Source organism: Asterias amurensis, chromosome 11 (assembly GCF_032118995.1).
Source record: "Asterias amurensis chromosome 11, ASM3211899v1".
Classification (NCBI taxonomy): Eukaryota; Metazoa; Echinodermata; class Asteroidea; order Forcipulatida; family Asteriidae; genus Asterias; species Asterias amurensis.
In genome coordinates this window covers 7,310,343-7,329,792 of record NC_092658.1, presented here as the reverse complement: position 1 = coordinate 7,329,792, position 19,450 = coordinate 7,310,343, and the positions used below count along the sequence as shown (strand labels likewise).

General features: G+C 38.0%; 1 protein-coding gene across 2 annotated transcripts in view; it reads left to right on the top strand.

The window, feature by feature from the left end:
• The window catches only part of LOC139943649 (zinc finger ZZ-type and EF-hand domain-containing protein 1-like), a 73,742-nt gene extending 54,781 nt beyond the window's left edge, over window positions 1-18,961 (top strand). For both annotated transcript variants that reach the window (XM_071940380.1, XM_071940379.1), the window contains exons 55-75: window positions 753-835; window positions 1,614-1,916; window positions 2,412-2,583; window positions 3,905-4,036; window positions 4,345-4,456; window positions 4,914-4,984; window positions 5,623-5,742; window positions 6,142-6,495; window positions 6,902-7,002; window positions 7,786-7,941; window positions 8,406-8,496; window positions 8,639-8,734; window positions 9,184-9,360; window positions 10,157-10,300; window positions 10,847-11,015; window positions 11,522-11,609; window positions 12,182-12,238; window positions 13,316-13,432; window positions 14,230-14,419; window positions 15,039-15,110; window positions 15,683-18,961. In XM_071940380.1, coding sequence (XP_071796481.1) covers window positions 753-835; window positions 1,614-1,916; window positions 2,412-2,583; window positions 3,905-4,036; window positions 4,345-4,456; window positions 4,914-4,984; window positions 5,623-5,742; window positions 6,142-6,495; window positions 6,902-7,002; window positions 7,786-7,941; window positions 8,406-8,496; window positions 8,639-8,734; window positions 9,184-9,360; window positions 10,157-10,300; window positions 10,847-11,015; window positions 11,522-11,609; window positions 12,182-12,238; window positions 13,316-13,432; window positions 14,230-14,419; window positions 15,039-15,110; window positions 15,683-15,814 — 2,937 coding nt within the window. In that variant the 3' untranslated portion in view covers window positions 15,815-18,961. The remainder of the gene's footprint in view (window positions 1-752; window positions 836-1,613; window positions 1,917-2,411; window positions 2,584-3,904; window positions 4,037-4,344; window positions 4,457-4,913; window positions 4,985-5,622; window positions 5,743-6,141; window positions 6,496-6,901; window positions 7,003-7,785; window positions 7,942-8,405; window positions 8,497-8,638; window positions 8,735-9,183; window positions 9,361-10,156; window positions 10,301-10,846; window positions 11,016-11,521; window positions 11,610-12,181; window positions 12,239-13,315; window positions 13,433-14,229; window positions 14,420-15,038; window positions 15,111-15,682) is intronic.
• The last annotated feature ends 489 nt before the right edge of the window (window positions 18,962-19,450 follow it).

Below are 19,450 nucleotides of genomic sequence, written 5' to 3'. Positions count from 1 at the left end.
ATTCTAGTTAGCGCCTGTAAATTTTTCGCCATTTCTAAGCCTAGCTTCATAGAGCTGTGCAGTATTTGAATAGATGTTAAATTTCCATTGGGGATAAAGACTATTAATTTGGGTTTTACCCATACATCAATGTATTTGTTAGCACTGTGTACTCGGCACTTTCCTGAGTTCTGTGAACAAAATCACAGGCATATTAATCGGGTAATACCTTTGCAATTCTAGAGCAGTGTCTTATCACTTACACCATCGAGATTGCACGGTAGCTAGAGGCAATTTGATTCCTATACTTGTTTCTGTTCAGCAATGTTTTCTGCTAAGCAAGTATTTGCAGGGAACCGGTCACCAGAATGATATATTGCATGGTGTTTTGGTTGGTGACCTCATTCTGCTCAGCACAATGTTTCAGCGTGAAGTAAAACAAACAAACAAACAAACACCAAACAAGTAATTTTCTGCTTCTGTGCAGTTGCTGCTAGTAATTTTGTTAACCGTTTGCTCGGGGAACAATCAAGCGATTGATGTCAAGTGTGGACTGAAGAATGTGTCGGTAAAGGGGAAATACAAATGTATATCGGGGAGTTTTGTTCAAGCATTCAAATACAAGAAGAGCAATTTTAAAATGGATTCGTTCTCTAATTGGTAGCCAATGAAGTTCCCTAAGTGATGCGGTAATATGTTCTCTCAAGGGTGTGGAACATATTAAACGAGCTGCACTATTTTGTTGTCTATTTTGTAACCCTTCTTTATTCCAGAGAGACGGCTCTTCGTTGCGACAGGTCAATATTCAGGAACTTCATATTGACGCTATTTTGCCGCTGTTGCTGAGAATGGCAAAGTAAGTACATGTACAACCTCAAGACAAAATACCTGAATACTACCTTTTTTAAATTAAAGTTGGTCTGCTGGTGCACATAGCTTTTTATTTTATTAAAAAAAGTAAAAAACGGAAGTAAATCTCATTTGAGACCAAGAAAAGACACTGCTCAACACTTTGTTTTCAAAGTATGAGTTGATAGTAAAAGAACCCAGTGCGCTTATCGCAAAGGAAGGGGTTTGCCCCGATGTTCCTGGTATGGTTGAATTGCAGCATATTGCGCCACAGTACCTCGTAACTTTGTAAAGGAAAAAGCTCTTATACTTCAAAACTTAACTCCGCATACCTTGTAGGATATGTTATAATATTGTTGGAGTGGCATTAGTGTCACTGATTGATGGATAAGAAAGCCACTATTATTATCATCAAATGTTCTATAGACTTCAGGAGGTATTAACGTTAAGGTATTAAAGTGCCACAAGGTTGCTGAAATAATAATAATAATAGTGGCCTCTTTAGCGCGCATATCTGTCACTCGGTGACGCTCAAGGCGCTTTGGCATACAGTATTTCCTGCAAGCTATGTCGGACTACGTTTTTGAATTATGAGACCAACTCCTTTTACATAGCACCATGTAATAGTTTACAAGGTTCTGTGCTGTGGCGCATGCAATATGCAGCCAATCAAACGTGGATGTTCTTTATAGTAAAGGTTTTTCAGTAACACCATGTAATGATGATCTCTATATGAGTTGGGGTGGTTCTACATTCTTTCTTACCGTCCTTCTTCACCATCTCAGGGAACGAAACACCCACGACAACATCACCCATCACCAGACGGTGGCCCTCTTGGGACAACTCCTCATCCACATCCCGCCTCGAGACGCTGACAAGATTGTCCGATTATCCCAGGCCCTCCAACCCAAGCAGAAGTCCTCAAGCACCAAGGAAGAGGATGTCTTGGAGACAGTCGTGGAGGCAGCAGGGGCTGAGACGGGTATCGAGGAGACTGGAGGGAAGGTGGAGGAGGAAGAGGAGGTTAAGATTGACGGAGCTCTGACGGTTGATTTCCTTTTTGATCTTGGTGCATCTTGCCTTGAGAAGTAAGTAGTTTATACAGCTTAAACATCTGATATCACACTTCAAGGCCCATGAATTACTCTAGAAACCTGCCTTGAGCCTACTTCAATCCCCTTCCAAACGCAACTTTGACCTGAAGATTCACATTTGGGTGTCCCCCCCCCCCACTTTGGGGTTTTTCCTTCCACATCTAAAACTGAATATTTCTGCTAGTTTCCTATTCATACTGTTACTTGTGCTAATTGTGCTCTTGGGTGGGCAATCAAATAAAAGAATTAGATAATAGAATGGGCAGTTGCAAACTGCTTGCTAACCAAAACAACCTTTGTATGGTATAAATGCGAAAAATAGTAAATGGCCTGACGCTTCGAGTCTTTCTCTGTCAGTTAATGTTTCGACCCTGGCAGAGTCTCGAGAAGGACTCTGCTAGGGTCGAAACGTCAGGCCATTAACTATTTTGTGCAAAATTAAAAAAAACAATATGGCTGATTGTTATCCCATTCTTTATTTTATTTAAGGAGTGGTCTAGAGTGGACGTCTCTCATCGCAAACATCCTTCAGCATCTGTGTCTGATGCCTTCATGGCAGGTTGTGATTGCTAAGAAGATCAGTGAGAGTATCGGATGCCTGCCCAAGGAGTGCCCACTCCCCTGCATCTTCGCTCTCTTTGTGGTGGCCGGCTTTCCTGAGGTAAGAATCTGCAATAATAACTATGATCCCCAGTTGTTGTTTTTTTGCTTTGGGGATAATGAATACAATTTCAATTTGTTGCGGTACCCGCTGTTAAGGATTCAAACTGCCTCAGCTAGCTCGGTGGCCTAGTGGTAAGACATCTGCTCTAGCAATGCAAAGGTCATGGGTTCGAATCCTACCCGAGTGAGTTGCCTTCAGATTTGTTTTTCTTCACAGAACTCAGGAAAGTGTTGCATGTATAGTGCGTAATACACATTGCTGAAAGGGTAAAAACCAAATTATATTAACAACGCAGCATGTTGAAGCACCTAACGATGAAAATTTGCTGTTATTGTTGCAATTTGCAAGAAGTTGGGAAACTGACGGGGAAAAGTCAAATCAATTTTGGGGTGAACAGAGACAAATTTACTCAGGTGGGCTTTGTACGTGCGAACTCAAGGTATATGTGCTGCTGCTCTACCATCTGAGCTAACGGCCCTTTTTTGAGCACTGGCACGTTAAAGGATTTGGGTACCTTTTCAAAATGTCCATAGATTTACATTAAACTTACAGGGTTTGAAGATAATGATAGTGGAAAGTTTCCCTTCAAATCTTACTTCCTGAGGTGCTGTAGTTTTTGAGAAATGAGTAAAACAATGTCATGAAAATACGTTTGTAAATGATTAAAATAATTTTCGTCTCATGAGACGAAAATTATTTTCATGACATTGTTTTACTAATTTCCCAAAAACTACAGCACCTCAGCACGTAATACTTTCAGGGAAGCTTTCTACTATCATTATCTTCAAACTGTGTAAGTTTAGTGTAAATCTGTGGACATTGGGGTTTTTGTCCTACAAAAGTTACATAGACCCTTTAACCGGTAGGTGTTAGGTTCAAATTCCATTCTAGTCAAATGTATAAGTAGTTTTTAACTCTTTCAGCAAGCTGAAATGCCCAGCTTTGTGAGGTTTGTCTTTGAAAAAAAGATAAAAAAGTCTTCTCATCAAACACACTGTATCTTGCTGATATGTGTTGCCTTGGTACATCCCAAAGTCAATAGTATTTTTGAAGTGTTAATGCCCTCTCGTGATAACATGTGTATTACGGGTCGCACATGTACTATTGATGACAATTTTTGAGAACATAAAAAAAAAATGGTACATGCACGATAATGACGTTTTTTAAATACATAAAATAGATTGTGTATGTAGGATCTTGGCACTGAAAAAGTTAATAACACAGACAGTGAATCAAGAAATGATGGGATTTATGTTTGTAATGGGGTCGTTTATTTAAAAATTGTTATTTAAAAAATTTGTTATTTTTTACTGGACAGGTTTTATGTCTCGGCAGTGCTGCGAGGTATTCTGAATCCACTGGGGAACAGTCTAACGTTATTGTTATTAGACATCTAGTAGAGAAGAACAGAGCCATCGTTACTGACGTTAGAACCAGGAAGAAAAAACATGTGAGTTTCCGTCAATTCAGAAACTGTTAGATCTGAAAATACCTAAATATCTCCATTTTATTAATTATTTGCTGTTCTAGTAATAGACCAACTGTGGAAAATTGATAGAAATGATAGTTTGGATAAATAAAAAATGAAATCCTAGATCGTGGAAGAGAAAATAATTTTGACTAAAAATTTGTTTCGCATCAGTTAAAAGATGATTCTGGTTGGGATGTGCCAGTATTTCCATCCAACACTGAAATTCAAAGACTCACCGTTGAAAGTGGGCTATTTAATTTTTTTTTTCTCTCTCAAACCATACTCAGGTGAAAGAATACAAGCTGATTGTAGATGAGGAGTTCGGACAGAGTCTGAAACCAGACGAGTTTTCGTTCTTCATCACCATTACCAAGGACATACTCACACAGCTCAAAGAAGGTATGATGTCATTGTGTCTTACCGTCAAGGAAACTTGATACCTTGATTCTGGTTTGCCAGTCCATATCAACAAATTTTAATCCTTGATTTTGATTGGTTGAACTGTAGCGACAAATTTGAATCCTTTTTTTTAATTGGTCGATCCATAGCACAAAATTGATTCCTTGATTTTGCTTGAAGATAAATTCGTTATCACTTGCGCTCGTGGAATAAGGAAAAATATAGCGTCTGTGCGTCCCATATCCAACTCATACCAGCTCCAACAGGTTACCAGCCAAAATTACATTAAGTTTACACTTTTGTGACTGGTGCCCTTCTACATTTTTGCTGAGCGAAGAAATTTGTCAAGCAGCATTTTCTGCTTAACAGCTTTATAAAATTGGGCCCAGAGCTTGGGTCCGGCCACAAGAAGCCACATAATAATCTGTTATTATTGTACAATGATTTCTATCTGTAGGTGCTGAACTGAACGTAGAAACAGTCTGGGTCCTCTACCTCATAATCAAAGCGATCCTGGCTAACATTAAGGTTTGTTTGTTTGTTTATCTGTCCATTAACTTGTTGTTTTTCTGCTAATTCGTTTGTGTTGACGTTTTGCCTGTCTTTTATTTATTTCCTTTATTTACCCAGGGTGAGCCAAATCAGTAAAAAAAAATGGTTGGGCCCTGCGAACAAACTAACATGTTAAAAGTAAATATAAAATCACATGATAAAATTACAATATAAAAATTACGTAAAATATTTAAGAATGTTACGGAAAATTAAAAGCAATATAAACAAAAAATAAGAGTAAAAAAAATAGTACAAGATACTAATACTGTCTGTCTGTCTGTCTATCTGTCTATGTTTTTTTCTCTGGTAATTGTGTTCTGGTTCACCGTTCCACAAACTCTGCTGACATTTTGCAGGTAGACGAGTAATGCCCTAAAAGATGGCAATCTACAACATTTCAACGTGAGGTTAGAGACTTGTAATATTTTTCTCAGCTCACGAGAGGACTCTATCAAGTATAAGAAAAATTAGTGCATCACAAAATTGAATTGTTCATTTCCCCTCCTCTTTGATGTTGCCAGGTATGTTACCATGGAAGCAGCAGCACAGTTGTTAAAAGTTTTGATGAAATTTAATTTTCCATTTGTCAATTTGTCTTTGTTCATTCTTTGCAGGGACTCGATGGTGCAGAGAAAAGACTGCAGCTTCTGACTAGCAACTTACTACCATTGCTAGTACACTTAGCGAGTCAGGCAACCAAACTCAACAGGCAATGGATCTTACGGGACCTAGAGGTACATTCAAGATATGTTAGCACTACTTACGAAGAAGTTACTTTGTTTTAACCATTTGTGGATACCTTCTTTTAGGCCTGGTTTAAAACAAAATTTATTAGGACTAAACTTTTTTTTTAGGAATTCAAGTTTCTACTTTAGTGTACAGTTTCAATTCCAATTTCAGTTGTAAATAATTTTGTTTTACGCTGAATTAAGGGTATCAAACAAGGCTACCATAAAGGGGCTGTGTAGAAAATAAAATCATTTTTATATTAGCTATAACATTAAATTACATAAGTACATTAATATAAGCCATGTTGATTGAAAGCAAGTAAAACATGAAGCAACTAAAATCTTGTGCTAAGAAACTACTCTTATTTTTAGGGATTTATAACTGTCTTTCCTTTCAAATTGCAGATTCTATCGATTCGTCTCTACACCCACGACAAGTCCGGCCCGTCCTCATTCAGCCGGTCCGACGATCCCGTATTCATCGACAGTGACAACTTGTCATCCCACGATGAAGACAATGACAAGGACAACAGTGACATCAACAATGAAAACGAGGACAGCGATGACATCTCAGAGTCAGACTTCAAATCCACATCGACGTTCTCGGAGTCCAGCGGGTCCGGGTACGCCACCCCAGACTCCATGCCACTGAGGGCTCCGCCACCTGTGCCCGGACAGCTGAGGGGATCATCCACTTCGTCACAGGGGGGAATAGATCCCTTGGAGGGGATTGAAGATAAAGCCAAGATCTTTATGCATGTGAGAGTAATACCCTGGTCAATTAAATCTGAAAACAAATTAAGAAGATTTTAAAGGGCTGAAGCTACTCTTATTTTGGGGGATTTATTGATCTCTGTTGTTTGAGGCTGTCATTTCTTTTGATTTGATTTGTTTTAATTGGCAAATTACCAGGAAAATTTGTGCAAATACATTAGACAAAAAGACAGAAAATGGCAATAAAATATGTTTACATGCTAAAACTTGTGAATGGTTTTTCACTATTTTCTCCCGACTCAAACAACGGATTATTCCCAAAACACCACTTATTACTATTTTGTCAGCTCTACTAGTCTCTTTTACAATACCTTTAAATAGTGAGTTGAGTGTTTTCCCTTCAGAACACAACTTTGAAAGGTACTGATGTCATGTAATTTTCTTTCTTCAGATGACGAATGAAGCCCTGCAGACGCCACTTCCCATACTAAGAGCAATTTATGAGAAGTCTGGCCACAATCTTGAGACAGTTGAAACCAAGATACAGGAATGGTCAGTACAATTTCTGGAACCTTATTTGATTGATGATACCCATGCCTACATCCATATGGACTGTAAAAGGGGTAACCCTGTTTCAGCCCTAGGAGTAGGTGGCAACGGCCCCTGGAAGAACAAAAATTGTAGCCCACACCTTGAAGTGGCCTTCAGGCCTTGTGTGTCTGGCGAATTGCATAAAATAAAAATAAAATAAAAAAAACCTATCCCATAGACCATTCCATAAACTTTCTCTACTCCCTGCGTCTGTCTCAACTCCCTTGAGAGCGTAAAACACCCTAAGCTGAACACTATTGGTAATTACTCAAAATAGTTGTAAGCATAAAAACTTACTAGGTAACGTGTTATAGAGAGCTGTTGATAGTTTATAAAACATTATGACAAACGGCTCCCCCTGAAGTACAGGGTTTTTGAGAAAGATGTAATTTTTCTCTAAAATATTTCAATCTGAGAAAGACTTCAGGCCTGTAGCTCTTCTCAGGCATCTGGAAGCACACAAATTTGTATTTTTTTCTTTCATTATTCTCTTGCAACTTCGATGACCGATTGGGCAACTTTCACAGATTTGTAATTTTATGCACATGTTGGGATACACTACGTGAGAATACTGGTCTGTGACAATTACCAAATGTGTACAATGCCTTTAAATTATCATAGATTTGACGTTGTTGCTTCTTTGCATTGGCTCCAAATTATTTTTGGAAAAAAGGCTTAGTTCTGACTTGAGTTTGTGAACTTAAGCATTTCTGCATGTCATTTGTCTACTCCATCTTCTTGTAGGTTTCTTGAAGATGGGTCGGCAGGGGTGAGTAGTGACATCAAGGAGCTCGCTAAGAGATGGGAGCCCAAAAACAACACAGAGAAATCCTCCAAGATAGACCTGAAGTCCGTTGACTCCGGTGCCGTGGCCTTCAGCTCGTCAAGCTCTCTGCCTAAGTATGTACAACTTTTGCGCATTCTTGTTCAGCCAGGCCTGGCCGCAGGCCACGGAGGCAATATACCTTTTCGCAAACACTATGCGCAAGCGCAAACTAATGAATGAGGTGCATTGTGGGATAGCTATGGATCAAATTTGATCACCAACTAGACCACAATGCACCTAATTCCAATCTTTACGCACGCGCCCGAGTATTTGTGAAAAGGACATGGCCTCTGTTGTCTTGGCCTTGGTGCCCCTTTAAAAGTTTCCCATAGACTTTCAGATATTGCAATAGAAGTGCCCCTTTGCAAAATGGAAACGGCCTTGCCCTTTCAGAGATGAAATTTCAGGCCTGTTCTGGCAACATCATTTATTAATAAGGGAATAAAAGGTGAGGGAATGAGTTTTGAAACTGCCGTTTAAAACCGGCAGGGTCGTGACCGTGCCATAAATAACTGAACTTTGATATTATTTTCTATAGACCTACAAAGACGCCTCATGAAGCCATCGCGGAGCCCATGGTTGATATGTCGTTGAAGCTCATCGCCAGCTCAGAGAAAGCCCTTAGGGAGGTAGGATAGCTTATTGTGGTTTCTAAAAAACATCATCTGTTAAAGTTCATGTAGATTTTGTTCTTTAGCCAAAATTTGAACCACTGTCAGTTACATGTAAGACTATAATTCACACTTATTGTTGAATTTGTTGTAATTGTAGAGTTACCAATGGCAACAGAGATCCCGAAGTGCCGATCTACTGAAGAAGGAACTCAACACCCACGGGAAGACTAATCCAAGGGAACATCTACACAAGGTTTGTCAAACTCTAGAGCATGAGAAAATAGACATAGCTAGTGCAAACTTTTTTTATTTTTTAAATTTTTTTATGAGAGTCCCCCTAACACCAGAAGGGTACACGTGAGGGCTACGCTTGATAAACGAAAATATTAAAGATAGGAAGAGAGAAAATAAAAATTAATTGGTGAATGGAAGCATGGTATCTGTTAGGAGAAGTGGAAGGCAAAACAAAAGGTTATTAGTCATTTCCTTCTTGGATGTTCAGACCATGGGGTTGAATGGTCTGGAGAACAATCTCTGTGGTTGCCTAGCTAGTGCTTCAATGCCCTGTAAAATCATGTCAGTAATGAAGTGATTAGGAAGATTGAAATATGTGTTGAAGTTGAAAAGAAAACAAGGTGGCTCCAGTTCTCCCACTACTCCGTTGTTTCTAACTTGCTCAAATTTACCATCCTTCATTTACAGATAAACTATGCAATATCCATAATGTATGCGAGACATCTACTGGCAGCCCTGCTTGCTGATTGGCCATCGGAAGGTCACCTGATCAACACAGCTACATTAGGGTGTACAGAGCCTGCTCAGATGGTCAGCGTTCTGGACCTCCTTCAAAGAGACGAGGAGAAGGAAGTCCTTAAAAAGGTCAGTCCCAAGAATTTGTCCTGGGGTGGATTTCACAAAGGTAGTCCTAACTTAGGACTAGTCCTAGGCAATGCTAAGAGATAGGACCAGTCCTAAGTTAGGACCAGTAACTCATCCTAACTTAGAACTGGTCCTATCTCTAAGCATTGCCTAGGACTAGTCCTAAAGTTAGGACTACCTTTGTGAAATCCACCCCTGCAGTTATAGGCTGGAACCTATGCACAGACACCTTGGCCCAATTTCTTTAAAGGGTTTGGGTACGACACAAAACAAACGTCCACAGATTTACATTAAACTTAAAAGGTTTAAAGATAATGATGGTAGAAAGCTTCCCTTAAAACATACATGTTGAGGTGCTATAGCAACATTTTTCGGCAAACAGAAATATTCAACTCAACTTGGTATATTGTACAATATAAAAAACACAACTGGACTGTAGTCTGCAGGCTAGGTCAAGTTTGTGACTTTTGTGGCTTTAAACTTGATAATAAAAACACAGAATTTTTTTTTTAAATTTTGTTATTATAATTATGTAGGTACATGCATAATATTTTTAAACTGTATGGGAATTCCTGATTAATATGCTAGATGTAGTATGATGTGGTATTTTGACTTGTTACCTGTTTCTGCTAAGCACGTTTTTTTTCCAGTGCTTCGTCAATTTGTGATTTTAAGAAGTTTTATGAAATTGGCATGCTGGTGACTGCCGTTTCAGTGTTTAAAAAATTAAAAAAAAAAAAAACCATGATAATCTTGACGGATAACGATATTTTGATCTGTTTGGTGCCCTTTCCAGGTTGTTTCTAACGTTGTCAGCCATTGTCAGCCGGAGTTGCTAGCTCCTCTCACCGTCGCTGCGTGTACATTCATGGAAGAGGCTAGTATGGCGCCTGTCATTAGGGAATCACTGCATAAGTACAAGAATGATACAAAGGATGAGGTGGGTACCAGACGGGCATATTTAACTGCTCTTCTATTTCTTTGGTGAACAACCCTGAAATATGTCAAGTGTCAGTTTTTATTTTGTTTTTATTTTATTTAGTGATAAATTGCATAATGTTTGACATTAATCTGTCCATCCGAATCTACTAGTTTGGCATTGTGGTACAAAGTTGTTATCCATGTGTCACTGAAATTCATGGAAACTTGTGATTTTATAAGATTTTTTCCAGTTTCCAGAGCTCCCTTTGCCTAACTTGAAGGACTCAATGTCGTTGACTTGAGTCACTGACATGGATTCGATTCAGACTCGAGTCACCAATTTTATTGACACGTGACTTGACTTGACTTGGGAGAAAATGACTTGAGACTTGACTTATGTAAAACTGACTTGAGAGTTGAGAATTTAATTGAATGAAGATTTGGCTACAATGTCGCTTCCGACATCGCGATGTTTTCTGACTATGACATCAATCAATCTATTCATTGAATATCAATCAACACATTCAATTTCTATTAATTCATTGATTATCAATTTGAATCACAGGGTCATGTGACAATAGCGGGGGCAACATTCCTCAGCATCAAGTTTGATGAGCGTTGCAGCACGGAAGAGGAATGTGACGAGTTGTCCTTCGCGGCGGACAGCAGTTTCAAACAGGACAGGCACGAATTCAGCGGCGGACGAGGAAACTGGAACGACTTTGAAATCCCTGGTAATTTTGTGTGTGTATATTCTACCCACCACATTATACTTGAATTCCTGATTGCATAAAGCTGTAACTCAAAACAGCAGAGTGTGGGTTCGAAACCCAGTCATGACACTTGTGCCCTTGAGCAAGGCTATTAGCTATAATTGCTTGGTAAACAGTTGGGAAGGTAGTGCATTCTGCTCTACCAGTCTGGCTCCTAGTGGATGATACCCATGCCCACATATTAAGGACTGTGAAGGAGGTAACCCTGTTTCAGCCTTGGGAGTAAGTGGCAGCCTGCCCCTGGTGACAGTTGATTTGGGTTTACAGCCCAAATCAGTTCAATGTTGCCCGCAGCCTGAAGTGGCCGTCCTTGGCCTTATCACAAGCAATTATGGTTAAGTGCATTGCTCATGGGCACAAGTGTCAGGATGATCTCGCATAAACAAAATCAAAGTCTTTTATAATAAGATTTATATTAAATTAGGTTAGAATTTGAGCCATTTGTTTGTATTTTTAAATTTATTCAGGAGATACAGTTTACTACAAGTTCACCTCAGACAGTAGTAATAATGACTGGGGATTCAAGTTCACTGTCATTGGAAACAGGCTAGGAAGGTGAGTTTGGGGCCATTTGAAATGTGGGTCAAAAGAAAAACCTGAAAATCAAAATTCAGTTTTTATTGAAAAACAAATATAAATATATGTATTAACAAATGAAAAAGAAGAAGATAAAATATCAAGTTGGCCAAGATCATTAATTGTTGTTTTAAAAGCCAGGTAAGGCTATTGAGAACTACTGATGTTACCTTTGATCTAAAATATCTGGTTCATTTGAGGCGTTACTTTGTTCTTTGATTGGTCACTGTGGAAGAGTAGGGATTAACCCTGATGTTTCTGGTTCACATAGCCATAATCCTTGTTTACATATTTCCTCAGGCTTGTGAGCTTGAGTAATTAAGTTCACTTATGAGGCATCCTTGGTTTCATCACCATTAATGTACTATAATGATAATAATTACACACTTCATCTTTTTAGGAAAAAACACCTTATGAAGCCAATAGCTTCTGTATAATTAACTCTATAATTTGTTGTTGTATGCATCAACTACTGTTATAGTTTAACAACTTTACTAACTGAAGAAAACTTAAGCTAAATTCGTTCTTGTTACTATTATTAATTTTCATAGATTTGATACTGGATATATTATTCTAAACACAGTGCTATCCAAACAAGGTCTCGCAAGGTAAGATGATTTTTATGATAGGTATAATCAATTTTCTTGGTTACATCATTCTTTCACAGCTCACCCTTTCCCATCAAAAGAAGAACATAACTGTATTGTTTCCAAACCCTATCCCAACTTCATAGAACCGCTTAGCACAAAAGGTAGCTAAGCACAAAAATAAATTTTTGCTTAGAATAATGTTACCAGCCAAAATACTATACCACTCGTCTCGTCTGTGCTGGTTTCCCGCTTACTTGTGCTTAGCTGAAGATCATCAAACCAAATTCTTTGCTTAAAGGAAAAGTACACGTTTGGTTACTACTCAGAACAAATATTAACTTAAAAATTGACTTGGTAACGAGCATTGGAGAGCTGTTGATAGTGTACAACATCTTTGGGAAACGACTCCCTCTGAAGTGTTGTAATTTTTGAGAAAGAGGTAATTTCTCACGAAAATAATAAAAGACTTCTAGCTAGAAGTATTTTATTCCTATCTGAAAGCACACAAATTCGTCCAACAAGGGTGTTTTTCCTTCATCATTTTCTCGCAACTTTGATGACCAATTGAGCCCAAATTTTCACAAGCTTGTTATGCTATGCTTATGATGGGATACACCAAGTGAGAAGACTGGTCTTTGACAATCACCAAACGTGCACAGTGCCTATAAGCAGCTTTATAAACTTGGGCCCTGTAGTGTTACATGTTTTGGCGTTGTATAGTGCTTGCTGTTCTGTAAGTTGTGGCTGAATCTAAATTGATGGCTTTGGGCTGGAAAAACCTATTTGATGTGCAGAGTATACTGTTCAAAACATCAAAACCAAATCGGCTCTTTTCAGAGCCTACACTCCCTCAAACGAGATTTAATACATGGTTGTACCCTCAAGATTATTATTGTATATAGTTTATTCTTATTATTCAGACCATGCAAAACATCACTAACATTGTCACAAACCATATGGGTATTCTGTATTTTCAACTTCATTGAGAACAAATTAGCCAATATTTGTATTTCTGATGACTGGCCACCTCACACCCAGACATGGCTAGTTTATCTCTCTGATCCCGTAACCGACTTTGATGTGTTTTCTCTACAGGCATATAGCCTTGCAGGAGTTATGGGCGTGGTTGGTCCACGTCGCTTGCAGACAGACGGCCCAGTATCGCCTCAAGACCATAGAAATATTATTACAAGTTCTTCACACTCTAGCAAGGTGAGTCTATTTGCTATTCAGCGAGTCTATTTGCTATTCAGCGAGTCTATTTGCTATTCAGCAAGTCTATTTGCTATTCAGCGAGTCTATTTGCTATTCAGGGAGTCTATTTGCTATTCAGTGAGTCTATTTGCTATTCAGTGAGTCTATTTGCTATTCAGTGAGTCTATTTGCTATTCAGTGAGTCTATTTGCTATTCAGTGAGTCTATTTGCTATTCAGTGAGTCTATTTGCTATTCAGTGAGTCTATTTGCTATTCAGTGAGTCTATTTGCTATTCAGTGAGTCTTTTTGCTATTCAGCAAGTCTATTTGCTATTCAGCGAGTCTATTTTTTGCTGACAAAATTTGAAAACAAAGTCAGTGACGAACCACTACATGTCGGTATTTAGGAAAATTTTGGGTACCCACACATGTTATTATTAGTTTATGGAGTCTTCCTTTGAAAATAAAACTTCAACCTTGAAACCCTAACTTGACAAGGGGAAGATAAAAGTTTGTAAAATTTAGTACCGGGATCTGATGTTGTCTCGTCAGGATTGAGTTGTAACAAATTTTACTGAACAATTTCCCTCATGGAGATGCACAGCGTCTGTAAAACTCCTGAATTGTTACATGCGAGGTTCCAGGTCTAGAATAGGGGAGAGCCCATGCCTGAAAACTATTTTTAGAAATGTTCACTTTTGGCAAATCTCACCCCTATTTATTGTCTTTCAGTATCATCACATTTAAATCCATTGGCATTTTTGTTTTTTAAATATGTGATAAAATGTTGATGTTTTTTATTTCCACCACGAAGTGCGAAACTGGTAAACGACTCAGCGACCATAGACCTTGCCACTGCTCCCGATCTTGGCTTATTGAAGCCCTTATGGAGGTTACTAGAAGCCATGAATGAGAAACTGGTACCTGACGCAGCCACGACCACGCTACCACCGCTACAACGAGCTCTCACAGAACTCTTTATACGAGCCGAAAATCTAGCATTCGTAAGTCTTATATATTCAGGTTTACGAAGGATATTATTTGTGTTTTACTAAAATATTCAAACATAGTGTTGAAAAAAAAAAAAAAAAAAAATCATTGGAGGTATTTTATTTAATTGAAAGTTTACAAAGAGTGTTTTACTTACCGGTACATTCAGCTGTCCTTGCCAACTAGCTCAGTTTGTTTATCAACAATGGAAAGGTCAAAGGATACCGAGGATGGAGGAACAAAGTAGTCTGTTCCCTTTTGGTACAACAAGACACATTCATTATTACTAATGTCTTCTTCTTTAGTCCATTAGGGCGTCAGCCGTCCCGTGGTGATCTGAGAAGTGAACTCCTTCCAGGCGTCCCTGTCCAGTGTGGTCTTTCCCAGGCCATACAGTCTCCCCCCATTGCACGAATGTTATCTGTCCACCTCGCCTTTGGCCTTCCTCTGCTGGCGCAACCAGCAACACGTCCGTCCATACATTGCTTCTCCTGGTTATTCCCATCTCTTCTTGCAATGTGCCCGAAAGACATAAGTTACTAATGTAGTAAGGGCAAATGAACAAAGGTGGTGGTAAAAGTCAACTTGTTCTTATAGATTATTTTACAATGTTTTTATTATTTTTATTTTCAGGATTGGGGTGTACAACAAGAATACGCCATATCTTTGGTGGATGAGGACAAGATCTTATCTGCCACTGTTCAGGTGAGAAACCAAAGTGTGTCTTGCATAAAAACAAGTCAGTCTCATTAAGAGTCATATCCGCCAATCAAACACTGTCGGTCTCTTGCTGTAATCCTTGATCATTCTTTTATGGGTTTTTAAATAAATTTTAATGTGTTTTAAAAAGTGTTTTCTTACGTATGTTAGTATATCTTGTGCAATTTTTACCTTTCAATATTTTATATGTTCCTGTACTATTGGAAATTAAATTTCATGTATTTTTATACTTGATGACAAAAAAAAATCAATTCAATTAATTCAATTCCATTTTTGGGTTTGATGCAGCTGGTTGTCGTAAGGATGTTTACAAGCAAGGATGTTTTTAGCCTTCCACACTATCGGTGTCAAGCCCGGTTCATACTTTAGAATACCTTAAGAATGCGAAGCAAATTCAAACGTCACATGTCTGTTTTCCCAGCGAATATTTCACAGGAGTTGAACACATTTCAACTGCTGCAAATTATTCGCATGAAATAGGCTTAAGACAAATTCCAATCTAGGTAACGTTGTTTTAATCTGGATTCCATTTGCTTCTTCTTGTTTTTTAAATACAGGGCATTCGGAACGTTGCCGCTATCGGCTTGGCAATTGGCATCCCCAATAAGGCGTCGAGGGAGTGTCAAACCCAAGAAAATCTAACCAGGATTAATTCCACGGGGACTCTATCTACAACCTTGACTGTATAAACCACACTCCCGCTGATGTAAATGAGAATATTTTTTTTTTTTATCGGTGCAAATGTAAGTTGTGTTTTGCTCTCTACTGCGGAGTGAAATTCAGGTTTTTTTAAATTTCTGGGCAGTTATGATGGTAAGCCATCTCTGTAGATTCAACGCTTAGCACACATGCTGAGTGTATGATAAAGTTTGCTGAAAGGTCATTTGAACTCTCCTATCTACTGAATATTCATCATAATTTAATTGATTCGTTTGTAATCAAGGTAGTTCGCTAGTGTGCCAAATATGATTATTACCCTTCCTATCTACTGAATATTCATCATCATTGAAAAAACTTTTTTTGTAATGTAAAGCAATTAACCAGCACGCTCTTTGATAGCGTGAACCCTCCTATTTACTGAATATTCATCATCATTATAATATTTTAGTCATAAAAGCAGTTTCTTAGCAAACAGTTGACTCCTCCTATCTACTGAATATTCATCATCATTCAAATTTCTTTTTAGTAATGTGAAGCAATTTACCAGCATGCTATTTGATAGAGTGAACCCTCCTATCTACTGAATATTCATCATCATTATAATATTTGTCATAAAAGCAGTTTCTTAGCAAACAGTTGACTCCTCCTATCTACTGAATATTCATCATCATTCAAATTTATTTTTAGTAATGTGAAGCAATTTACCAACAGGGCCTCTTTAATAGCTTGATCCCTCCTATCTATTGAATATTCATCCGCATTATATTTTAGTCAAAAAAAGCAGCTTCTTAGCAAACTGTTGACTCCTTCTATCTATTGAATCTTCATCATTATTTAAATAACAACTAACCAGCACGCTATTTGATAACGTGAACCCTCCTATCTACTGAATATTCGTCTTCATTGTGATGTTTTGTCATAAACGCAGTTTCCGACTTAGCAAGCTACTGATGCCTCCTCCATGTATCTACTGAATATTCATCATTATTCAAATGTTTTTGTGAAGAGTGCTGTTTTCTAATATGCAAAGCATTTGTTCATTCTGTGTATACTGTTAAAACCAGTTGTTCCAGTAAAACTGATAGGGCCCACTGGGATTTATGTCCCAGTTGCCAACTCTCCCTGATTCTGCAGAAAATTCCTTGAACATAAACCAATCTTTCCATGTTTTTTTGATGAACAAACTTAAAATATCCCTGATTATGGAAACTGTGTCCCCATTTTTTTGAATATATTTCCAAGTCTCTCCCCTGATTGTTGTGCAAAATCACCCTGATTGCAAGATGCAAATGGTGGCAGCCAGTGCCGTTACGATCTGAAAGGGAATTTCAAAATTGGAAAAGTTTTGATGTTTTTGTTGTCTGATAGACGAGCTTCGAAGTCATGATCTTCAACAATTATTTTATTTTTTGACCCCAATAATGTAAATATGACACATTTTAAGTACAACTTGAGTTGTATTTTGTTGTTATTTTGTTGTTATTTTAAATCTAGCTTCTGTGAAGTTTTGTGATGATTATTAGATTTAATTTTCAAGAAAAAACACCATACCTGCCTTATCAATGTTCACAGTCTTCTTGAACAAAGTTATTGAAGACCCGCTTACCAAAATGTATGCCACAAGTATCAACTTTGCAGGGAACCAGCTAAAGTCCATGTGCATCAAGTTTGATTGGTGGCTTGCTTGTTCTAAGCTATATAGCTCTCCTCTGCTAAGCACCTTCAAAGCATCAAAGGAAATTCCCTCATTTTACAGTTCAAAAGGCAACCTTTAAGATAGATATTTACTAAAACATGGCTGCACATAATAAAAGCACATAATCATTATTACTATTACTTTTTTGTTTAAGACACAGTGCATGTATACAAGAACAATGCACTTGATTGCTGGCTTTTGGGTCACATTACGTCTGGATCTTATCTAAGCACATTAATTTCCACACAAATATCGTTACATTTTGATTACGTTTTATATTTATATATATAACATAATGTATATGCTCCATTGTTTTTTCTTTATCTCCCTTGATATAATGTTCATAGAAGCGTGAAACGATGCAAGTGTTTGTATAATGATGTAATTATATGAGAGAGAGGAATCGGACTGTATAGAAAGTGTACATAGCTATGACATTTTTATAAAATGTTATTCTACTAATGAAATATCTCAACTCCAACAACCTATAAACGCAACTTTAGGTTTTTTGAGCCGAGTATTTCGTAATCAGATTGAGGAAATCCTTATTGATTTGAGGATATGTATTGTGAGAGAATGAAGGTATGATTCTGTGTCTGGGATACAAGGCCAAACATCACCAAATGGGAACGAGCGATCACAAAGTCTGGTTTGCCATTGGCTATCAAAGTCTACTGAAGCTATCGAGTGGTAGGTAGCAGACATCTGAGGTTAGTCACTGTAGTCACTGTAGACTTCGGCTACAGCTATGGCTAGGGTGCGCGCGTCTGCTATTCTTCAACACTGACAGACGCGCTGATCTAGCCGTAGCTGTAGCCAAAGTCGCCAATTCGGACACGGCCTTATTGTGATTGTTGGCACTCGCATGAACAGCGCCCTCTATGGACCATCACATGGCCTATTATCAGCAAATGGGACTGAGTAGTCAGGTATTCAATTGGCAATCAGTCTACTGAAACCTTTAAGCAAAAAGGTTGAACATAATTATTTGAATTGCTTGATTGCAACTGCATGCAAAAGAGGATTTGAAAAAAAAATACAAAAATTAGTATCGTAGGGGGTTTAAAAAAAGGTTTTGGTCATAAAATGGTGAAGTTTTAACAAACATGATTTTCAATCACACTGTACTCCGCGCTGTACTTCTTCATGGGAAGTCGGAAAACAATTACCCGTTTTCAGTATGTAGATTTATTTAACGTGAAATGCATCAATTTGTTTGTACCTTTACCATTACTTCAATAACTATGTTATCTCGGTAGTCATTTTGGAATACTTCACAGATATTTTGATTTATGATTAATCCCTTGCCAAGTTGTTTGCAGAATTAATTTTGAACATTAGTTTTTAATCACCCTGAAAATAATTTGTTCTGTTTTTACTTAAAGGAACACGTTGCCTTGGATCGGTCGAGTTGGTCTTTGAAAAACGTTTGTAACCGTTTTTTATAAAATGCATATGGGTAGAAAGATGTTGTAAAAGTAGAATACAATGATCCACACAAACATGCCTCGAAATTGCGTGGTTTTCCTCTTACCTTGTCGACTAACACGTCGGCCATTTATGGGGGTCAAAATTTTGACTCCCATAAATGGCCGACGGTGATAGTTCGCACAGTAGAAGGAAAACCACGCAATTTCGAGGCAAACTTGTGTGGATCATTGTATGCTACTTTTAAAACATCTTTCCAACCATATGCATTATATAAAAAACGGTTACAAACGCTTTTGTTTTGACCAACTCGTCCGATCCAAGGCAACGTGTTCCTTTAAAGTGAAACTTCATCATTGTATTTTTGTTTTCGAAAATGTGAATTGGGGGGTTGAATATCATATAAAATATCGTTTTACAGACCCTACGTTTTGTTGCGGCCATGACTGCTGAACAAAAATGAGAGGAAATGGTGATGTTTTGAAGCTGTTGACAGACCTTGTTGTCTTAAAACTTGCACTGTCAAACGATGGTCAGTTGA